This window comes from Corylus avellana, chromosome 10 (genome assembly GCF_965113065.1).
Source record: "Corylus avellana chromosome 10, dhCorAvel1.hap1.2, whole genome shotgun sequence".
NCBI lineage: Eukaryota > Viridiplantae > Streptophyta > Magnoliopsida > Fagales > Betulaceae > Corylus > Corylus avellana.
The window spans coordinates 15,558,769-15,582,420 of record NC_142499.1 but is presented as its reverse complement, the minus strand read 5'-3'; the positions used below and the strand labels follow the sequence as shown (position 1 = coordinate 15,582,420).

Genomic DNA, 23,652 nt, shown 5'->3' with positions numbered 1-23,652 from the left:
TTATTTGTCGAATTCCTTTTTGTGATTTTTTTTTTTTTTTGGGTAAAGTCCACTTAACTCTCTCAAATTACCACCAAAATGATAATTTACTTTCCAAACTATGAATTGCGATAATTTACCCCACAAACTACCAAAACAATGACAATATACCTCAAATTTTAACAAAATAACAAAATTACCCTTACTAAAATAAAAACAAAAATATTAAAATTTAATTTTTTTTCAAAAATTTAAGGGTATTTTTGTCTTATTGAAAATTTTATAAGGGTGATTTTATAATTTTGCTAGCATTGGGGGGTATATTGTCATTATTTTGATAGTTTGGGGGGGTAAATTATTGTAATTAATAGTTTAGGAGATAGATTGTTATTTAAGTGGTAATTTGAAGAAATTAAGTGAACTTTACCATTTTTTTTTTCCTTTTTATTTTTTATTTTTTTCGAGTCAATTCCTTTTCGTGATTTGAAAGGGAGGTATTTAGAATTTACCAGGAAAGAATAATAAAGTATATAAGTAAAGAAAAAAAAAAAAGGGAAAAGAAAAAATTGTCTCTCAGCCATAAAAAGCGCGAGACCAAACGCGCCCGATTTATTGCCGAAAGTGAAAACAGATCGTGATCCTTCAAAATATCCAGCAGCAGATGTTTATCAATCTTCTATGCGAAGCCGAATCTCACCGTTGACGGTTACGTTAGGGTTTCTCGCACAAAAGCTTCCTCGTACAGCACCTACCCCTGGCAGACAGCCAAAGAAGCTGTAAACCTCAGTCGTCTCTGCTCTTCCTCTGTTAAGGTTTATTATCTAACATTGTCTTTCAGTTTTCTCTTTGTGTTTCAAATTATGTGGTTGTTTATTATAATTTGAAATTGATAATTAGATGGCTGCGAGGGAAGACAATCGCATATTCGTAGGAGGCTTGGCGTGGGAGACCACGGACAAACACCTTGAAGCTGCTTTTAGTGTCTACGGCAAAGTTGTTGAAGCTTTGGTATGCATCCCAATTTTTAATCTTTTTTTTTTTAAAATTGTTTGTTCGTAATTATAATTTCTCAATGGAACTTGGGGTTGTGTAAAATCACAATTTCATTTTTGTGGAATCAAATTTTACGCTTTTTTTCTCTCTCTCCCTTGAATTGCTATCTTTTATTCGCTGTTAATTATTTGTTTGGTGCTTTATGACACATGTTGGTGATTTTAGAGCTTGTATATGTGGATAATGTTTAAGTCAACTTAAGGGATTGTGCTTGCTTTCTTTGTTGATTACAAGAAAAGGGCTACTTTATTTTCTTTGAGATTTTAAGAATGGGTTATTAGTGTGCAATTCCAACTGCAAGATTGTTTTGCTCCATATTTTGGTACTCTTTTAGAGCATCTGCTCAAAAAGAGCCATTTTCTTCAAATTTTAAAGGGCCACGTCTTAAATCCACTCCCCATCTGATTTTTTCACATCCTTTTAAAATGGATATACTACAGTTATCATTCATATATGAAGGATCACTGTCATCTTTTATCCCATATTTTATTAATTTCTCTTTTTCTTAACCTAACAAAAAATTAAACTTCCTCTCATCTCTCCTCTCATCTCTCCATGATTGATGATTCCCCATTCTACAGGATCCATTCCCCAAAATAAAGAAAGAGTAAAAAAACGAGTCATTCTCCAAAATAAAAAATGGGATGTAGAGTGTTTTTCAAAAGTGGTTTTTCAAAATTGAAAAAGTGGGGTTATTCTTCAAAATTTGAAGAAAATTTTAAAGGATCCATTGTGGATGCACTTAGCTCATTAGTTGTCAGCATGAATATGCCACATTACAGGCATCTTTTTGGGTGCTTTATTGATTCAACCATGCAGTTCTAGCTTTCTTTAAAAGTTTGTCCCAAGGTTGGGTGTTGTGGGATTGTGACTCATTTTCCACTCTGTATTTATCTTTCACTAGGGTCTAGTTTGCATTCTAATATGCATCTCGGTAATTTCTTGATTGCATTTAATGACATCCCTATGGATTAATCTCATACTATTGCTAGGGTGCTGAACTAAGTTTTTTGCTATTGTGAATTTGTCTTCCAGAAGATTGTTTTGAGATTGGCGCTTTAGTGTGTGCATGTGTTTCCTATAACTTCTATCTTTTTTAGTTGCACATTTTTTCTTTAGAGACTTTTCTTTTTAGCGTTGGCATGACTCATTTTCAATATAACATTACAGTTCGATGGTTGTGTTTGGCAAAACCCAAGCCCTCTCTCTCCTTTTTCATTTCTTTCAAAAAAGTTGGAACACCTTTCTTCACATTACCAAACAATTTTCTTCACTTTTCTCTCAACAAATTCAAAAGTCCTTTCGCCTTTATATCACATCAACCAATTCTTATTACTATTCGCACAAAGCAAAAATAAGAAAAAGCTTTCCCAAACACACCCGATATGTTTGTTCTAAGATTTCTTGCTGAAGAGTATTTCGATCTACAGTTGAATTGTTGTTTTGATAGCATGTTGTGATTGTAGATTGCAACTATACTATGACACCTGCCTGCCTGTGGTTTTTCTTGTCTGCCATATTTTATTTTTGGTGGAAGGATCCTTGAATGCCTTAAAAGCAATGTTTGACTTGGATAATGAAATTAAAAAACTGAATGTAGATTAATATAAGTATAGACGATGCACCAGAATGTTTGCCAAATACCGATATATACGTCATAGGAGGGGTTTTTTGTTCTTTTATGTATGTAGGTATTAACTTTTCAGTGCTCAGCCCTGTGTTCAACTAACATTTTCTTGAAGATTTTGTACAGTTCTGCCTTGTGTAGAAGATTCTGGTTCTTTGAACAATTGGATGGATTATTATTATTTAAACAATAGTGAGATGCTTGTGATGACATAGACTTGCAAAAATCTTCAATATGATAAGTTTATTTTTTGTACTTATCAAAAAGAGAATGATATATTTATTTTTTGTGGTTTCAAGTAGCTATGAGTTTTAATTAAGTTTGGTTACGAATGATATGTTACGAAATCCATAGAGAAATTTTCTGGACCCGAAGTCTTATCCCTGTTCAAAACTTTCATCACTTTGAAAACTTCCCTTTCCTTGAAAGCTTGCTCCACCCAAGCTACCTCTTCCTTACTAATAGACTGGAAAGGAAGACCATCCAAGTTTGGCAGCCAATTTTTGTTCACGGTGTACAGCTTAATGAAAAATTTGATTATATAATCCTAACTTAATCCAGATTAGAAGAGATGTCTCCATTGATAACCAAATTCTCTATGGTGTTACGTTTTCTATTAGAACTAGCCACCCGATTGAAGAACTTGGTATTTTTTCCCCCCTCTCTTAACCACAACACCATCGACTTTTTCCTCCAGCTCTCCTCCAAAAGAATAATCTTCTCCAGCTCAATTGTAGCTGCTTCCTTACTCAATATATCCTCACTAGAAAGTGGTCTCTGTTCTTCAATTCCATCCAGCCCTTTTAAATCATCTAGAAGAGCCCTTTTGTTCTTCTCCAAATTACCAAACTCCGTATAATTCCACGTTTTTTTGGTAAGGTTTCAGAGCTATTAATTTTTGAGCCAAAACGAAGCGTAGAGCAGCCATGAAAACAGTATGAAGACAATTAGTACCTCACCTTCTCAGCGAAGCCTTCTGTTTTCAGCAGCATGTTTTTAAATTTAAAATAACTTCTGCCCCTTTGAAAAATGCCACAATCAAGAAGAATAGGAAAGTGATTTGAGAGAACTCTAGGTAATCTACTCTGGAGAGATGGGAAACTTGTTGATTTTAGACCACAAAGGAGAATTCCTATTATAAGGCCATGTGAAATTCCCACCCTGGAGGGGGGATATTCATAAGACCTTGCTCAAAGATAAAGTTTGAGAACTCTTCCATAGTGAGAGAGAAGCTGCCCTCTCCTGATCACTCACTAGGAAAGCGGGTCATGTTAAAATCGCCCTCAATCCACCTAGGCAAATACCAACTACTCAAACCCACTATCTCCTCCCATAACAACCGGCAATCAACATCTGAATTAGGGCCATAGACATTGGCGAATGTCCACTCAAACTGATTGCTAATGCTCCTGAATTTAACCACCATTGTATAGTTATCCATGCATTCTTCAATTTTTTCCACTACTCTTCTATCTCATATCACTAAAATACCACATGATGCCCCTCTAGAATCCAATTGCACCAATCTAGATTTTGCACGCCCCACAAGCTTTGCACAATACTCTTGGGCAACTGCTCCAATTTAGTCTCCTGTAAAGTCACAATGTCAGGCATCCACATCTTGAGGAGATTTCTAATATGCATATGTTTATTGACTTCATTTAGTCCTCTCACATTCCAAGAAGTGATTTTCGGCTTCATAAAGCAACAAAAGACACCCACCCTCTTCTACTGCCAGACTTGGACGTAGATCATTTAGAGGCATAATTAATGGAGCAATCTAGCCTTTTCAACTCTTTGCTACCTTTAGGAGTCAACTGAGAAGATCTAGGAGGAGAACCCTTGCTCAGGACATCCTTGTTGCAGCTAGCTTCAATAGAAGCGACCATGATCTCTTTTTCAAATTTATCTCATGGCATACCCAAAAAACCAGTTACAACAACCCTTTTCCCCTCCCTTAGAACAATCGACCAACATGAATCCTCAAAAAAAGGGCATCCAGCACTACCCGCCCGAGAATCCAACAAAGAATAAACACTATTATTACCTGTAGGAAGACCCACACCCGAGGACCTGGTATCCCTCACATCAGAAGAGAAGCATTTGCTTCTGCCGCCAAACCTCCATGACTCAAATGCTTGATGTTTGCAATCTTGTTGGCGTTGGAGATCTCTTGATTTGGGACACACTACGAGCTTTTGAAATTGGGCGCTACACCATCGAGAGGGGCTCCAGATTGCAGACATCCCACTCAGCCATATCGCCCACAGCAATATGGCTAAAGGACTGATGGAGGTGCCACGACTGCGTGCCCCAAGACGGTGCTGATGACTGAGAGTCGGTGGCGGTAGGGTTCTCTACTACTCTGCCACTCGCAGCATCCTGACTCCCCTTTCGAAGGGTGCCATTGTTGACGTGGCTTTGCAGCAGGGCTAATGGAGGGATTGTGAGCTGATCTGAACACACACCCACGCCTGCAGAAGCCAGACCTGCACAAAAATCATCGCTTGAGATAGACTGGTCCTGACCTGTCTTTTTACCACCCACTTAAATGTGGGTTTTAAGCTGGGCCTGACCAATTTATTAGTTTGTGGCCATCAGGAAAAAAAGAAGAGCTTTTTCCCTTTATAGAACCATTCTTTGCTTGGCCCAATACCAGCGAACTTTAAAACTTGAGCAGGTTGGGCCCCTCCTGAAGGGATGGGCTTCGTGTTGATTACCACAGCCCACCAAGGGCTTTCAACCTTCTTCGACCCATCAAGCTCCAGTCTCAAATCTTTCAGCTGTTTCCTCAAGGCTTGAAGTACGGTACTAGTGTCCTTGCCACAAACACACACCTCCTTTGCAGTGCTGACATGATCAGCAGAGCTTTCGCTGCTACCATGCACGTCTTTACCACTACCACTCATGTCCCTGTACGCCTCCTGACAGTTGTTGCTCTGGGTTTTCAGCACTGAAGCATTGTGACTGCTGGAGCTTCCTCCATGCTGCCTCTGTCCAGCCACAACCTTCACAAACAACCGCTTATCAACCACCTTGGCCAGCTAACATGTTACTGGCACCAAAGGCCTTTTTCCACCATCATAAGGTGTCTGGAAGGCTTCAAGGAATCTCCGCAGCTCAAGCGCAAATCCTGACCATCCCCTACCCCCTCTTCCTTCCAAAAAAATCACAAAACCTCATCTACCGTCACCGCTGTACTCCATGACAACAACAAAACAACCAAAACGATTCGAACTACATTGAGCAATGAAAGCTTTAACCCCCACCCTCAAAGACTTCACGAATTTGTTTGAGCTCTCTGCCGGAAGGATAGACCTCATGGTGTCTAGCAACCATGACACAGTGACCTTCCCCATTGATATTGGTTGAACGAGCCTTCTACTTCTTTCATACACCCGTAAAACCGAGACCTCCTCCACACAAACAAATTCAAAAGACTTAGCCTCAATGTGGAACCAACTAGAAGAGGCCATCTCGACCAGCCAAGAACCAAAGGTGCCAGAAAATGAAGATAAAACCTAACCTGGAGCCGGGAAACCAACCAGTAAGATCAGCAATGGCGGGGTGTGCCTACACATGCTGTTGAGAACATTCTCATGAATTTTGACAGTGTATAAGAGTGGGAGTTGTAATACTCAAATTGCTCTAGATTTGAAACTCTTTCTATCTGTTTTGATGCCTCTGTCTTAGTGAGGCATATTATGGTGAATGAACAATGAGCTAACGATGCTGCATTTGTTATCAAAAGTAGTGTGTAAAGGTAAATTCACTTTGAAAGAGTGCATCTGAGTTGGGTTTTTTAATTAGATGATCTTTTGTTCTTGATTGTGATTTGTGCACATGAGCAGAAAATTAATGGAGGTATTTCTGGCTGATTCTTGCGACTCCCATGCTGTTGAAATACTTATGCTATGAAATTGCCCTAGTAACGTATGTATGTGACATTCAAAATGAAGAAGCATAAAGTGCTATGGTTAAAATATTTAAGATCCTCTCATTTGCAGTTTTAATCTGTCTCTCGCTGCATGCTTTAACAGTGTTGCTCTCATTAGAGTATATGCCCCCTGCAAACGAGGCATGCTTATGTTGCCAATCATGAAACATAGAATTCTCAACAACTCTCTTCCGATTGTATTGATCCATTTTGCTGTTGGACTGACATTACTGAACATGGGTCAGGTATTTGTTCTAATGTCATAACTGGACTAATGTTTGGTGTCTGTATAGGTCGTGGTGGACAGGGATACTGGTCGTCCTCGTGGATTTGGATTTGTTACCTTTGCTGATCGTCGAGCTATGGATGAGGCTATCAGGGATATGGATGGGCGGGAGTTAGATGGTCACGTCATCTCAGTGAACAAGGCGAAACCGAAAATGGGTGGTCAAGGTCCAGGTTATGAATACGAAAGGGACCATATATCTGGTGGCAGGGACAGTTACAGGAGTGGAGACAGATCAGCAGGGCGTTCTGACTGCTTCAAATGTGGTCGTCCAGGACACTTTGCCCGTGAATGTCCTTCAGTTGATGGTGGTAGAGGGAGTGGTGGTCGGCCCTTTTCAAATTCTAGCTTTGGTGGAGGTGGTAGCCGTGGAGATCGCTTTGGGTTAGATCGCTATGATGACCGTTATGATGGGGGACGCTATGGGGACAGGGATCGTATGGATAGCAAAGAGGACAGCTATGATAGCCGTGATCATTATAGCCATGAAAGATACACACCTGGCGGTGATCGCTTTGCAGGTGAGAGATATATGGATCGGGCACCTCACAGTGGATATGGCAAAGACAAAGGTTATGACAGGAACGGAGGCCTAAGAGGTCGTGGCAACAGGTTTGGAAGTGGAAGGCCTGGCCGTTATGACGGGGGGAGCTATAGGGAGAGAGTTGGTCCTTATGATCGTCCTAGTGCAGGTGGTCGTCCATCATATGATAGGTATTGAGACAGGTTCTGTTTTATATCACTAGTAAATGCTATTTACACAACCTATTATTCAGGTTCATTTGAGGGGGATAGTCTGTAGTTGTGATATTGGTGGATGCTACCTAATAATGTTCTCTTGCTTGCTTCTATGTTTTAACTAATTTCAAGATGTGAGGTTTTAAAGAATGTTTGCAAATCATCTCAACTACCGGCTCTGGCTCCTCATTTCTTCTGCACTCCAATAGTCACCATTTCTATAGATGGAATTTGAATCCCAATCGTTCAGTTAGAGTGAGTTGATAGATTGTAACTGAAAGGTTAGGATCCATGACTGAATAAAGATGCGAAGGAATAGAAGGCAGTTGTAGAGGAAAATGGGGAGCTTTACTTGCAATTTGGAAGACGAAAGGGAACTTAATGCTTGTGAGGTCACAGCATCAAGAGGGCAGTACTAGTGGTGGAGTGACATGTTTTCGAAATTTTCTTCTGCTCCAATGATGTCATCTTACTTCCAGTTGCTTTTATTCTTCTGAACTTCTGGAAATCACCTCAGCTAATTTATTGTCCGAAGCACCAAAATAGGTGGAGACAAGGGCGGGCGGGGGAAGGAAAGGAGACGAGGAAGAAGAAGAGAAAAAGAAAATGGGGAGATGAAGAAAAGAAAAAGGGAAAGAAGAAAGAAGAAGGAAGAATCACAGGGGAGGAGGAAGGTGGGTGGCTCATCGGAGTAGGGAAGCTTTACACGGTAACGTGGGGAGGTACAACCTAGAGAGTGTGGCGAGCTGTTGGAAGCAACCCTTCTTTTGACTGCATTCTTTACTCTGCCTTGAAGGAAAGGTTGCAAAAAATATGATTAATTCATTATTTTGGTTGTTGATGTCAATAATTGACGGCCGTCAAGTCAGCTGTCGGTTCTTCGACCCAACCTAACTTGACTGACAACCTATTAAAACACAATTTGAAATTTTGATTTCCGACCATTCCGTGTACCAAATGTGTCATTATTTCTTATAAATCAAGTGACAACCCTTATTTTTCTTTCCCAAATCAGTGCTCCCTTCTTTCTGGAGACTCACTTCCCTTCTCAGCCTTCCTTAGTAGTCCTATGATTCCTCAATCCAATACCGTAAAAGGGATCTTTACTCTAGAATGTCATGTTTGTTGTCATGATTTCCTCGTCCTCAATATTATGATTCATGCGTTGTCCGTTCCTCGTATTTTCTCGTCCTCAATATTCTACTTTGCTAATGTTAGACTATCATCATTTATTTATTTATTTATTTTATTTTATTATTATTTTTTTAAAGATAAGGGTTCATCTAAGAGATGATTGTCAGTCTTACATCAAGCAAGTAAGATAGAAGTGTGGTGTGGGATGGAATCTATGCCAAAAAGGTTTGAGGTTAATCATAAATGCCTAGATAAGGAGTAATGTTAGAAAAAAAAAATAATTTATTTCACAATACTTTTTTTTTTTTTGACATGTCTACACAAGGGAAGAGGGAGGGGGGATTCGAACTAGTGACCTCCGCTTTATGAGGCGTGGTTCACAGCCAATCGAGCTACTCATTGGGGACAATTATCTCACAATACTTACATGACAGTCCCAATCAATTAGTCATTATTAATCAAAAAATAAATAAATAATGATTGGCTGAGACTGTTATGTTAGTATTGTGGAATAAAAATATAATTTTTAGCATTTTTCTTGGCCAAAAGACCATATATATATATATATATATATATATATATATATATATATAATACTTTATCACATTTTTCTTCCATTGACACTATCAATCAGCCCTTAATTTTATTTTAAACGAATAATAATTTAAACAAAGTGTGGTTTTTATAAAATCTCTTGATGTAATAGGTGTGAATGGGTTGGGTGAGAGAAAGAAAGCGAGCAGGTGACAGGCAAGCGATGGACAATCGTTAGTGTCCATGTGATTTGTTTGTCGTCCAGGCCCAGCAATGGATTCAGTTTGGGATTTGCTTCTCCACAAACCAGCACCATCAATTTGATCGTTGAAATCACTCAAAACCACCACTATGATGGGGTTGATCCTGCACCCTCCACTCCCACAAGTGTACCTAAATGGAATACGAGAAAAATAACATATATCTGAGCCTCATTCATTTCTTTCATGAGATATTATCCAACTCCTATCATGTGCTTTGGCTTCATTCTGTCTCAATATTTCTATGGATCTACGTCTATATTTCTTTCAATTTTTTATTTCTCTTTTCTACATATACCCATTATCTCTCCTCTTTCCTCTTTCCTCTTTTCCCTCTCTACCTTGCTTTCTCTCCTCTCTCAATCGACCATGGTCATGGAGCTTGAGAGTCACGACCATGGACGTGGTCGAAGCCTGTTGAGAGAGGAGAGAAAGGATAGTCATGAGGAGCAGAAAAAAATTGGGAGGATGTTATTAGAAGAAAAAAGAAAAAAAGAAAAAAATTCTTTTAGCAAATTGGTAGAGATATATAAAGATATATTTAATTAACAAAGTCTAGGTCCTATAAAATGTTGTATGGCAAAAGGTTATTTTCTACTTTTGAGTTTTTGGCACCGCGTAATATATTGGTAAATTTGAAAATGTTTTCAGTTTATTAAAGAAAATAATATTTATGAGGTGTTTATGCTTCTTATACACGTAAATCATTTCTTCACTCCTACATCTTCGAACAAGCAATTGTGAGAGAGTCTATTTTATAGGATTTACCTGTTCAAATAAGTCTCGAGTTGCCTGAACACCTACTTGTGCAGGTGGGCCTTAACATCGCTTTCTCACAATTGTTTGCCAAAATTGCAAATAATATAAGTAGATAATTGCACCGGATTTCAATTCCACCTCCCAAGGCCATTTATTCTTATATTCTTGTTCTCAGTGGCTCCTTTTCACTATATATATATATATATATATATATATATATATATATATATGTTTTTTTTTTTTTTTTTGCAGCTCCTCAGATTATAGAAAAATATAGGAAAAGTATAAATCCCTGAGTCAACGCATGAAAATCAAAGACACCCTCAATGTTTTTTTTTTTGTTTTTTATTTTTATTTTTTTTTCAATTTTAATTCCATGAATTAATCGAAAAGGTATCTTAAACCCTTCTATTACCGTGTTTCTCAAATTCCTAACATCCATCCATCCATTCCAAAACGAACCATTTTGTCCAAGCGGTGAAAAATGAAATCTTATGCTCTGTACGCCCATGTTTTTATGCGTTGACTCATAGATTTATTATAAACTTTCCCAAAAATAAATGATCATTGCTAATCAATATATTTTATTTAAACATAATTTTTAGGTTGATTTTTTTTAGTTGCTTTATATAATTTTTTTATGTTGTGAATAAAATTTTATATTTATTAGTTAATATGATCGAATGGAAATATAAAAAAATATTTGTTAATTCTTGGTACCAGCTAAACACCAAAAAAAATATTTTTAGCTGAAATTGGTTTATATCCAAACAAATGGGGCCTAAAGCACGAACTATCTTCATAAAATATATATATATTAAAAAATAAAAATGAAAGCCTTAAAATGGGATCAAACCATAAGACAATATAGTAGTCAGCAAGCTTGATTTGTATTGAAATCCAAAGTTGATCCCACCTTTTCAATGGGACCATAGAACCCTACTTGACCACGCAGTTTTTTGTTTTTGTGCTCGATTTTATTTTAACTTATCTTGTATTACGTTTTTATGGTCATCATACAACTTGCAACGCTTTGTATAACACTTTTAACTCATTATAAAATATCACCAGTGCGGCGGCGGTTTAGTGATCTCAGATTAATTTTTCGTAATCAAGCTTTTGTAATAAGAATTTTTATATCTGATTAGTGTAATCAGATTTGAGTTCACTGTATTGAAAATGTGTAGCTAAGCTAGGATTATTTGAAATACAAATACAAAATTCAAATGATTGTTTATCTACAACAATATTCAAGCTAACATTAATTTGCATTATCTTGGGTGGTTGATGATAGGAGATGAGATGGACTCGTTGTCAATCTTGGAGAGTTATGATTTAGTGGGCATGTCATGTATAAATTACCTCGGTTTGTGGGCAAGTGTAGAAGTCACGTCTGGTCACCCCGTTATACCCTTTTAGAAAAATAATTAAAAGGGAAAATTACAGTTTACCCCCCCAAAGTTGTCAGCGATTTGCAATTCCGCCTCCAAAGTTTCAATTTTTGCAATCCACCCCCCTAAAGTTTCAATTTTTTGCAATTCAGGCACTCCGTCAGTCAAACTCGCTTTGACTGACGGAACAGTGACCACGTGCGACGCACGTGGTCACTTTATGCGATTTAGTGCCCAAAATACCCCCATCAAGTGGTTACACCTTGACCCACGCCCAAACCCATCTGACCTACGCCCCGACCCTGCTGACCCAACCGGTCCTTGGAAGAAGTAATCACCGGTGGTGGTGGCCGGAGACACCTTTGCATTCGAGACCGACTTCAACTCGTCGATCTCCGCCACAACCGCCGCGGCAGTCTTCCGAATTGAGTTGGACCGGTCAAGGCTCTTCCTCCGCCTCGACGATGAGTCTGAGTAATAGTCCCTCGTCTGCACAGACCCACCCGGCACCGACGTCTCGTCCTCGTTAATCGCATTTTCTTCCACCGGAATCTGCGTATCGGACCTCAAAACGTGAACCGGAGCGTCCTCTACCACCGAGACCATTGTGGGCATTCTGGGGAAGGTTCTGCCCATCAAGTACCCATCCCAAGATGCCCGAGGCTCGTCGAAGGAGTAACGTGGATTGTCCAACGATATCCGACTTGCATCGAACGATATCCGACCCGCGTCAAGGGAGAACCTCGGATCGGTGTCGCAGGACCGGCGGCCGAAGCCGTAGTCGGCGATCTCGGACTGGGTTTCCCTCAACTGCCTGCCAATCGGCTTCTCCACCGGCAATGTGGCGGACCCACCGCCGTTCCTGCGCTTCTTGAGCTTCTGGGTTGGGGGTTGGGTTGGGGGTTGGGTCAGCAGGGTCGGGGTGTGGGTCAGATGGGTTTGGGCGTGGGTCAAGGTGTAACCACTTGATGGGGGTATTTTGGGCACTAAATCGCATAAAGTGACCACGTGCGTCGCACGTGGTCACTGTTCCGTCAGTCAAAGCGGGTTTGACTGACGGAGTGCCTGAATTGCAAAAAATTGAAACTTTAGGGGGATGGATTGCAAAAATTGAAACTTTGGAGGCGGAATTGCAAATCGCTGACAACTTTGGGGGGGTAAACTGTAATTTTCCCTAATTAAAAAGAAAAAACTCATTAGAAAAGAAAAAAAAAAAAAAAAAAAACAATTTTAACTTTGTTTTAATTTCACTCTTGGTTACTTAAAAGGCCAAATGAAACGTATAACAGAAATATTAAAAGCATATGAAAAAGCCATGTACTTCTTAAACGATAAAGGACACATAACATTTATAGAGATTGAATTAGACAAATTTTCTTATAATCCAATTTGTAAAAAAATTTAGCCCATAATTGATGACTATCAAGTTTTTTTATTTTTGGACATGTCCGTATAAGCAGTGATGGAAGTGCTCACAGTCGGGCCGGCCATAGTTTTATAATATTTTATTAAATATATTTTTAAATTTTGTTTTTTAGACAAAATTTAGTAACATGGCCCCTCGCTAAAAAAAAAGAAAAGCAATCCAATAATATTTTGCCTAGTCTTCACCCATAAAAAATAGTCTAGAAGTTTTAAGAAAAAATTGGGCCTATCAAACAAGAAAATACATATAACCATTACGTCACAAACCCATGAATTAAAATGCCCTAACTCTTTCATATTGAGATGAGTCAAGTTTGCCTCATTGCCTCCCAAAATCCCAATTCTTTCCTAGCACCAATAGTAGAATTCTTGACCGACTTACAACATTAGTCTAGTGTCTCTAATCTATTTTTTTGTTTGGAACGTCGAGTTCCATTTTAATATGTGATTGAATTGAAAATTTAAATATTTTAAGAAACAATTATTTTGTATATTTTATTTTCTTAACATTGAATGGATACTTATTTTATTTTTTATATGTTGATTTAATATTTAACATTAATATATTTGTTATTCATTCTTTGGTCACTTATTTTAATATATTTATCATTTATATTTTAGCTACTGTCAATAGAACTTCCTAGTTTCATCCTTGCATATAAAGAGAGAAAAATAGAGGTAAAAAATTCTGAATTAATAACCTTCGATTTATGAGATATGGTCACTAACCGATTGCCGAAAACTGAGTACCATCAAATTATGTAATAAAGAGTTGCTTTTTTTTTTTTCAAATTTTTTTTTTTTATTATTTCCCTTTTTCTCCTCTCTTGCTTTGAATAAAAAAATTAAAAAAAAAAAAAAAAAAAAAACTTTCTTTTTGAGCTGATATTTTATTGCAAATATAGGGAATTAAAGTTTAAACTAAGGCTTTCATGGATGGAAAGGGTACACGTAGTTTGTGGGTGACATTGACTTGCCAAGCACAGAAAAAGAAAAAATTTAAAATAAAATAAAAAGAAGGGCCTTTAAAGTTCTATCAGACGTCAACATGAAAAGACAACCAAAATTTTTGGTCGGAAAGTGAAAATATATTATACCAAAATTTGCTTCCAATATTGAGGAAAAGACGGCCAAAAAATCCATAGCAATGATTTGCCCTCAATGCCCTTACCTATAATTCTGTGACGAGGATCTTCGGCTATTCCTTCAAAATTACTTATAATAAAATATTATTTATATTTTAAAAATAAAATAATTAAAAATTAAAAAAATTAATCTAATAATGCAAGGTGGCTACCTCATTTTTCTCATAGGGGGTGGCCATCGCAGTCATGGGAGTGGCGCCAGCCACCCTCAACCGATCCTTGGGGTGATGCTTGAGCTTGAGCTACCCTTTAGAGCTAAGCTTAAAAAAATTTGTTTTGGGTTTAGCTATAGGGGTGGCCGAACCACCTCTTGGGACCCTAGGGGGTGGTGTCGGTCACCCTCAAGGGCCGGTTGGGGTAGCCGGCCATCTCTTATTGGAAAAATAGGGTAGCGAACCATCTTATATTATTAAATTAATTTTTTAATTATTTTATTTTATATTTATTTTTTAAAATATAAATAATATTTTATTATTTTTTTTGAATGAGACATGTGTCAATATTTAGACAGTTGAATGGGATTCGATGGTTGAGATTAAAAAAAAAAAATCGGCTGGCAATTTTGAAGGAATAGCCCGGATCCTGATCCATAATTCAGTCCCGTTGAGTTTATAATTGGCTGACAGGTAAGAAAGGAAAGTTGTTGTATAATACGCATGCACTCAATTTGCGTGCTTTTTTGATCGATTTTATTAAAATCTAAGCTAATTAAAGCATGTGGGCCATCTCCTTGTCCTGGCGTTATCCTTACACGTGCATTTGTTGCACTTGCTGTTGATAGTGAGGTGGACCGGGATCCACGCTTTCCGCCTTCCCAACTGCCGTTGTTTATGATTCTCAAATCCCAATTAAAAAGACAAATCGCTTACTTACAAAAATAAATAATTAAATAAAAATTCAGCTACTTTTTTCTTTCAATCAAATCCGAATAATTTTACAAGTCTTTTTTGAATCCATTTAAAAAATAATATGACTATTAAATTCACAATTTGATTAATTCAATAATAATTAATCACAAGAACAATGATAAATTTAAATGCCATATCATTCTTAAAGGAACTCAAGAAAAACTTGTAGCATTACTCATCAAATCGTTTGGGCAGTAAACACAAAATCCATAAGAGAAGAATGGTTTGGAACTTGGGAGCCTAAGAATTTTTTTTTTAGCTAATAATATTAAAAAAAAAAAAATCTGAGTAATAAGAATAGTAGAATATTAAGCCAATAAAAAACATTGCCAATGTAATACGATTCAATTGAAAACAGACAAAAAAGTATAATTCAAGAGATATTCATATTACCTTTGTTGACTCCTCACGAATGAAATCTACTTTAATACATATGGATATGAACGAAGCTCCTATCTAACAAAAAAATCTCAACACCTAAAAAAAAAAAAAAAAAAAAAACCATATATATATATATATATATATATATATATATATACCGATAAAGAATTTTAATGAAGAAAGTGAAAATATGAATGAGAAATATATTAAGATTGAAGATTAAATTAATATATAAAAATAAAATTACTATTTATGCAGTGTTAACAAAATATAAATAAGAGAAAAGCTATAAAATCTTAATATATTACAATTTTCAACTCAATTACCTACTAAGATAAAATCCAACATTCTTAATTAAGATAAACATTGTGTTGAATTGCTGTATTTTGATTTGTAATTTTGAATTTTAGACTGATGTAGTTTACGCAACACATCAAAAATCATTATGAAGAGTGTTTGGTACTGCGATTTTGCAGGCTAAAACGTGTAATTTTAAACCAAATAAAATAAAATGTATCGCTTAAAAACAATAATTTTTTTTTAAAATTATGGTTTGAAAATGTAGAAACTATACTTACCCTTCTTGAATTGATGCTCAACTCACCTCACTTTGTGATGCAAAACATGCTATCGCCAATTGAACACACTAATTAAGTTTTTGTTTGGAACCATACTAAGAAATTAATCATTTATTCGTATACTTTCCTTCTTGTCTCTCCGTCTGAAACACATTTTTAGATTATTTTTTAGACGAAAATATATATACTCTCCTAAAATTAGCACTTCATCATCAATGCCCTTTCTTTCCAAACTATTAATTGTGTCAATATCCTCCATAAACTATTAAATAATGTCAATGTCTCTCCAATTACAAAAATACCATCGATAAAGCTTTTAAAAAAAATTCTTCAAATTATTAAAAAATACTATTTTTTTATAAATTATTTTAAAAAAAATGAAACCCCCTTCGTTATTTAAATTTCTTTTCCCTTTTTTTAATTTTTTTTTTAGTTTGTATTTTTATGTTCCAAATTGATAAGAATATCGTCTTATTGATTTTTTTTTATTTGTCATTTTTTTTTGGCCTTTGAGAGATGTACATTCTGGGTTTTTTTTGGTTATAATTCTTATGAGTTGCAAACAATTGATGGGTTTTTGCGTATGTAGCGTGGCGTGGATATTAAATGATTGTTGACTAAGATGGGTTTTTTTGGTTATCTCTCTCAAAGGGTCATCAATGCCTAACTTGTTATAATTTTTTTGGGGGTAAATCTCTGTTTAATTTACTAACATTGTTGGGTAGTTTAGGGAAACAGACGACATTGACAATAAAATGGTATGTGTACCTTTTTTTTTTTTTTTTTTTTTTAGTTTTAGTTTATGTTTTTGTCTTATTGAAGAGTTTTTAGAGTTATTTTCATCTTTGTTTTTTGCCTTTGGGACGCACATTGACGTTGTTGGATAGTTTAGGGGATTCAAAACCGATGACATTGATAATAAAATGGTATGTGTACTTCTTCTTCTTCTTTTTTTTTTTTTTTTTTTTTTTCTTCCTTTTTCCTATAATTTTGGCCGTGTCTTTTTATCCTCTTAAATTTGATGTGGCTTTCAAAATCATCATTAGATCAAAATTGAAGTATGATTCATCTAAAATTTAATAGTCATATCAATTTTAGGAGTAAAAAAAATAATTCATAGCATTACTCATCATTTAATAGTGCCTGTCATTTCCTTTTCACATATGTCATAGAGATTTGCTATAATACATTCTCCCTCACCATCTCCCCCACCAACTTCCCTCTTTTAAAATCTTGATTTTTTTTCAAAAAATAAAAAATAAAAAATTCAAGAGAGAGGAAATGGTGAGGAGAATGCCAAAAAGCATTTGCCTATGTCATATTAGTTGCACATTTTTAGTTTCTGTTTTTAAGTTTCAAATTTATAAGAATATTTTGTCTTATTGAAGATTTTTTAGAGCTACTTTCATCTTTGTTTTCTTTGCATTTTGAGGGTTGTACATCGACATTGTTGGAAAGTTTAGGAGAAACGGACCACATTGACAATAGAATGGTATATGTATTTTTTTTTTTTTTTGGGTTAAATTCACTTTATCCCCTGAAGTTTCAAGAATTTTTCAATTTGAACCACAATGTTTAAAAATTGGCAATGTACCCCCTTAATGTTTCAAAAATTTTCAATTCAGGCCCTCCGTTACTAATTTTCGTCTAATTGGACAGAAATCATCCCACGTGCGTCTCACATGGAATTTTGATGCCCTCTATTCTAATTTTGCTCTCATTAAAACTTATGAAATTACCTAATTATTCTCAATTTCATAGGTTTTGAAAAACGCTATGCCGACTCCAAAAACTTATTTAACACAATTTATGCGAAATTAATACTATGAAGCAATAAACAATTTAATCATCCAAAATATATAAAGCAATAAAGAGGCAGACACATATATTTTGGTTACGAAGATGAAACCTTTTAGAAACTGATCTAAAAGTAAAACCTCTCCGGGGCAGCCAAACTCAGGAAATCACTATCAAAAGATTATCCAGAGATTACAGACACTAGGAACACTTACAACCCTTTGCAAGACCTTGGCTCTGTAAGATCGACAAGCCTACAACTCGTCTCCTTGCTCACAATCTTCTTCAACGTGATTCCCCTTTACCGGAATCTTCTGATAGACTTCTCAACCATAAATTTATCAAAGGAATAATTAAAACTCTAAGAGATTCAATTTAACGCTCACCACATATGATCTCTCTTAGCACAGCCTCCGACGAACTCTCTGGGGGTGAAAATTCGTGCCTCTCTCTTCTATAATGATGTATATATACCCCCAACAAAACCCTAGACCTAACCCACTTAAAATCATGTTTTTAGCCTAAAACTTACGGGGTGTCCGGACATGTTAATGGGCTATCTGGATAGGGCCTTGCGGAGCAAAATTTTAGTTTCTGGAAATGCGGTCCGGACCAGGGGAAGGGTGGTCCGGACCGGGCATGCAATCAGCATTCTGGAAATGCTGTTCAATCTTGATCAACAGCTCCAATCGATGGGCGTTTGTGGTCCGATTGAGCTGAAATTTTGCAGGGACGTTCATAACACACGAATCTACATTATGAATGGTGGAGATTGGATTCTGAGTATTTTATATCAGTGTTTGAGCCCGTAAACAGTAGCCTCTGCATTTTGGAACTGAATTAAGCCAACACAAGAACTAACAGGTTTTAATGAGAGCAAAATTGGAATAGAGGGCATCCATCAAAATCCTACGTGAGATGCACGTGGAATGATTTCTGTCCAATTAGATGAAAATTAATAACGGAGGGTCTGAATTGAAAATTTTTGAAACACTAGAGGGGTACATTGCTAATTTTTATACCCCCCTCCTTTTTTTTTTTTTTTTTTTCTTCTTCCTTTTTGGCAGTGATGATCAAACAGAAGTTGCTACGTATCATTGAATAGTGCCTGTCATTTCCTTTTCACATATGTCATAGTAGTTGCACATTTCTTTCAACCATGCTGCCCACTCTATATTTATTCTTACCCTCTTTTTCAAACCTCACCGTCCATTCCTTCCTCCCATGTGGACTGCAAGTCAACTTAATTCCCAGTCAATTTGAAACTCAATTATTTCTCATTGCCCAAATCCCCAACAACCTTTAACTAAAGATCCCTTTTACTTTTACACCCATAATATTTGCATGATGAACTTCTGAAAAAAAAAACCCCTTCTCACAAGCACAAACAAGATGTCGGTGGCAGAGGGCAGCGGCGGCGGCGGCGGTTGGAGAGGCTTGAAGAGTTCCGGCTTGCGCGTGATTCTAGGCCGATGGTTCATGGTCTTCGCGTCGTTGTTAATCATGTCGGTCTCCGGTTCAACGTACATATTCGGCCTATACTCAAACGACATCAAAACATCCTTGGGCTATGACCAAACGACACTCAACTTGCTGAGCTTCTTCAAGGACATGGGCGGCAACCTCGGAATCTTCTCCGGGCTTATCAACGAGATAACGCCGCCATGGGTGGTTTTATTAATCGGCGCGATCATGAACCTGTTCGGCTACCTAATGATATGGCTCTCCGTCACCGGCCGTATCGCCGAACCCCGGGTGTGGCAAATGTGCATGTACATATTCATCGGCGCCAACTCGCAGTCGTTCGCCAACACCGGCGCTCTCGTCACGTGCGTCAAGAACTTCCCAGAAAGCCGAGGCAGCGTCATCGGACTTCTGAAGGGACTCGTGGGTCTAAGCGGCGCGATCATGACGCAACTCTACCACGCTCTCTATGGGAATAACTCGGCGGCGCTGATTCTGCTAATTGCTTGGGTTCCGGCGGCGGTTTCCTTTGTGTTTCTCCGAACGGTTCGGATAATGAAAACCGTCCGGCAATCCAACGAGCTCAACGTTTTCTATAAATTCCTCTACATCTCTCTCGGCCTCGCCGGTTTTCTCATGGTTTTGATAATCATACAAAACCGGCTCCGGTTTTCCAGGATTGCATATATTGGAAGCGCTTGTGTTGTTCTTGTGTTTTTGTTTCTCCCGGTTGCCATTGTTATAAGAGAAGAGCTGAAGCTTTTGAAGAGGAAGGAGGAGGATGTGGTGAAATTGAATGATGATGTGAAAGTAGTAACTGAAAATTCGTCAGTATTAATGGAGCAGCCATTGGCGTCAGCTGCAGAAGCTTCAGCAAGTTATAAGAAGCGGAAGCCAGATTCTTGCATGAGCAACATATTCAACCCGCCTGACAGAGGTGAAGACTACACCATCTTTCAAGCACTTTTCAGCATCGACATGATCATTTTGTTCGTCGCCGTAACTTTTGGTCTCGGCGGGACATTGACGGCCATTGACAACTTGGGGCAGATTGGTAATTTTCGATTACTATTTATTCCCAAAAGGTTAATTATCTAAAAAGCATTCTATTGCTAAAATCAGGGAAGCCAAATAATATATATATATATATATGATAATTAGAAAAAGATAAATTTTAAAAAATATGACAGTTAAAAAAATCAAATTTTCAAATATATGAATGTTGGAGAAATAATAAAGAATTCTTAAAAAAAAAAAGAACATTTAACTAGAATTGTGAAATTGGATCCCTAGTTTGCTGAGCTAATGCATGTACTTTAAGAAAATGAATAAGGACTCGTTTGAGATTGTGATTTCATTAAGTGCATTTTTAAAAGTTATTACTTTTTAAAATCGTATAGGGCGGTTGGTAAAACATGTTAATTTATTTATTTATTTTCTATCAATTGAGTGTTTGGATAACATTAGCATATACCAAATTACCAATAATTTATATGAGTAAAATAACCAATATTGTCTATAAGCCTCCATTTTTAACACCTCTGCAAACAATTAAAAGTATGACTTATAATTTGATATTAACTTCGAGTTTTCTACTTAGGCAATTATATTTTGCTATATTAATTGTTTCTATATGCCTTTTTGTTCAGTTTTTGTTCATTAAAACAAACATCACACCCAAAAAATAAAAAATTTAATCATTAATTTTACAGGTAAATCACAAGGCTATCCGACCGACAGCCTCACCACCTTTGTGTCGCTCGTGAGCATTTGGAACTATCTCGGACGAGCCTTGTCTGGTTTTGTTTCCGAAATCTTACTAGTCAAATACAAATTCCCTCGGCCATTAATGCTTACTTTGGTCCTCCTCTTTTGTTCCATTGGACACATTTTGATCGCCTTCGCCGTCCCAAATTCTCTCTACTTCGCTTCAGTCATCATCGGATTCTGCTTTGGTGCACAGTGGTCATTGGTTTTCGCGATCATCTCCGAGATCTTCGGCCTCAAGTATTACTCCACCTTGTACAATCTCGGCGCTGTGGCGAGCCCGATCGGGTCATACATTCTCAATGTGAGAGTCGCCGGTCGTTTGTATGATAAGGAGGCAGTGAAGCAAATGAGAACATTGGGTGTCACTCGGAAGGCCGGGCAGGCGCTAACGTGCACCGGCGCGCACTGTTATCGGATGGCTTTTATCATCATCACAGGGACGACATTGTTCGGTTTCCTTGCTTCGATTGTTTTGGTGCTCCGGACGAGGAAGTTTTACAAAGGTGACATCTACAAGAAGTTCAGAGAGGAAGCGGAGACACAAATGGGTTCGAATGCAAATGGTGTTGGACCGTTGAAAGAGAGTGAAGCAGGAGCCAATGCTGCCTCGTTCACAACTGCCGACACTAGCGGCAACAATGTTAAACCATAGATTTGATTAAAATAACACTTGCTTGGACTAAAGGTGCTTCTTCGGTGTTTGTGATTTTTTATTTTTTTTTATTTTTTATTTTTTTCTAATTAAAAAAGGATAGGCCATGGAGACCAATTGTGGCTATTCTATTTGGGCGTAACCATAGTAGCATCTACCCGTTGGAAGCCGCACAAGAAGGGCCTAGATGGTGGGAATCGCAGGCTCTCCCTCAAGTCCGACTGAGCCATAGCCTTCCCAGCCTCACCAGAGCATCAATGCGAACTAAGGTGGCTAATACTAATCAGACATATGTGGGGATTCAACATTGCGGAGATTCAAATCAACACCCTAGTATATGCCTAACCACATTGGAGATTTCATTTGAGCCATTGAACCACTACCCTTGATGGTCTTCGGTGTTTGTGATATGTGCAATAATAATAATAGAAATTCTATATAATAAATCAGAATTGGTCCATATATATATATATGACCATATGATTCATTGTGATTTAATTAATGAATAAATGTAAAATCAATCTCGTACATCGACTTGTAATTAGCTCCATGTCGTATAGAAGTTTGTTCAGAACTTTGTCATGTTAGATTAAATCATATAACGACATGTGTTACTCACCATAAAAGGATCAAAAAGTGCAAAAGTATTTTTTTTTTAAAAAATTTCTGTCAATATTATTAAAAAAAGATAATAGAACATCAACGATAAATAAACATGATTTATCAAACATTTAAATTAAATTAAGAAGTGCTCAATGGAGAAATAGGAAAGGAAAAAAGAGACTGAAGATCTAACAAATGCACACAATTAAAAAAAAAGAAATCTTTAATTAGTCATATTTACAAAAAAAAAAAAAAAAAAAAATCTCTTTACTTAAGATATTCTAATTACAAAATCAAAATAATAATAAAAATGAATTTATACGAGCTTACACAAGTCGACCGAGTTTAAATGAATATATCTCATTTAATAATCGAGCCTAATTTTGTATTCACGATTAATTAGCTGATTTATTAAACAAACCGAATTCGAGTCGAGTTTATACAAGTAGGGGTGTAAAGGCGGTTACGGTTAGCGGTTAGTGGCAATAACCGCTAACCGTAACCGCCTTAGCGGTTAGTAGATTTCACTAACCGCAACCGCTAACCGCCTAACGGTTAGCGGTTAGCGGTTAACCGCCGGTTAGCGGTTAGTGAAATAGATAACCGCCCGCTAACCGCTTTTTTAAAATTGGGCTTATTTTTTTGGGCTTTTTGGGCTTTCTTTAGGCCTTTTTGGGCTTATTTTTTTGGGCTTTTTTTTACTCTCATTTTTTCTTCTTATATTTTTAACATCTTCTTGGGCCCAATTGCTATAAAAAGAGCCCATATTGAAAAATCAAAAATATTTTACCCAAAATTTACATTTACTTTTACTTTAAAAAAATTTCCTTAAATATTAAATCATAACCGGTTAACTTTTTTAAAAAATAAAAAAATAAAAAAATTCAACACAACATACAAAAAAAAAATTTAGAATTCAGACAACTGTCACAACATATAAAAAAATATATAAAAAAAGTTCACACAAAGCATATAAAATAAGTTCAAATAAAACATTAAATGATACAAATAAAACATTAAAACTTCATCAATGGTTAATTTGTAACAATTTTAAAAAAAAATTGTTACAAATGGTTCAAAAAATTCAAAATTGTTCAAAAAATATATTAATACTTCAATTGTGATTATAAGTAACACATTGTTGAATCTAATGTCAATTACTTAATTTGATATTATATAATCATATAGTCTCATTAAATTATATGATATGATTCATATGATTAATTATTTA

The 23,652-nt window shown here is 36.6% G+C and overlaps 2 protein-coding genes across 2 annotated transcripts; both read left to right on the top strand.

Annotated features, from left to right (window-relative positions):
* The first annotated feature begins 549 nt into the window (after positions 1–549).
* LOC132192260 (glycine-rich RNA-binding protein RZ1C) lies at positions 550–7,753 on the top strand. The gene is made up of 3 exons (XM_059607538.2): positions 550–791; positions 877–987; positions 6,890–7,753. The coding sequence occupies exons 2-3, from the start codon at positions 877–879 to the stop codon at positions 7,601–7,603; spliced, it is 825 nt and encodes a 274-aa protein (XP_059463521.1). The 5' UTR covers positions 550–791; the 3' UTR covers positions 7,604–7,753.
* Positions 7,754–19,275: 11,522 nt separating this feature from the next.
* On the top strand, positions 19,276–21,895 carry LOC132191788 (protein NUCLEAR FUSION DEFECTIVE 4). Its single transcript, XM_059606886.2, has 2 exons — positions 19,276–20,450; positions 21,109–21,895. Exons 1-2 carry the CDS (start codon positions 19,325–19,327, stop codon positions 21,816–21,818), a joined length of 1,836 nt encoding a protein of 611 aa, XP_059462869.2. The 5' UTR covers positions 19,276–19,324; the 3' UTR covers positions 21,819–21,895.
* The last annotated feature ends 1,757 nt before the right edge of the window (positions 21,896–23,652 follow it).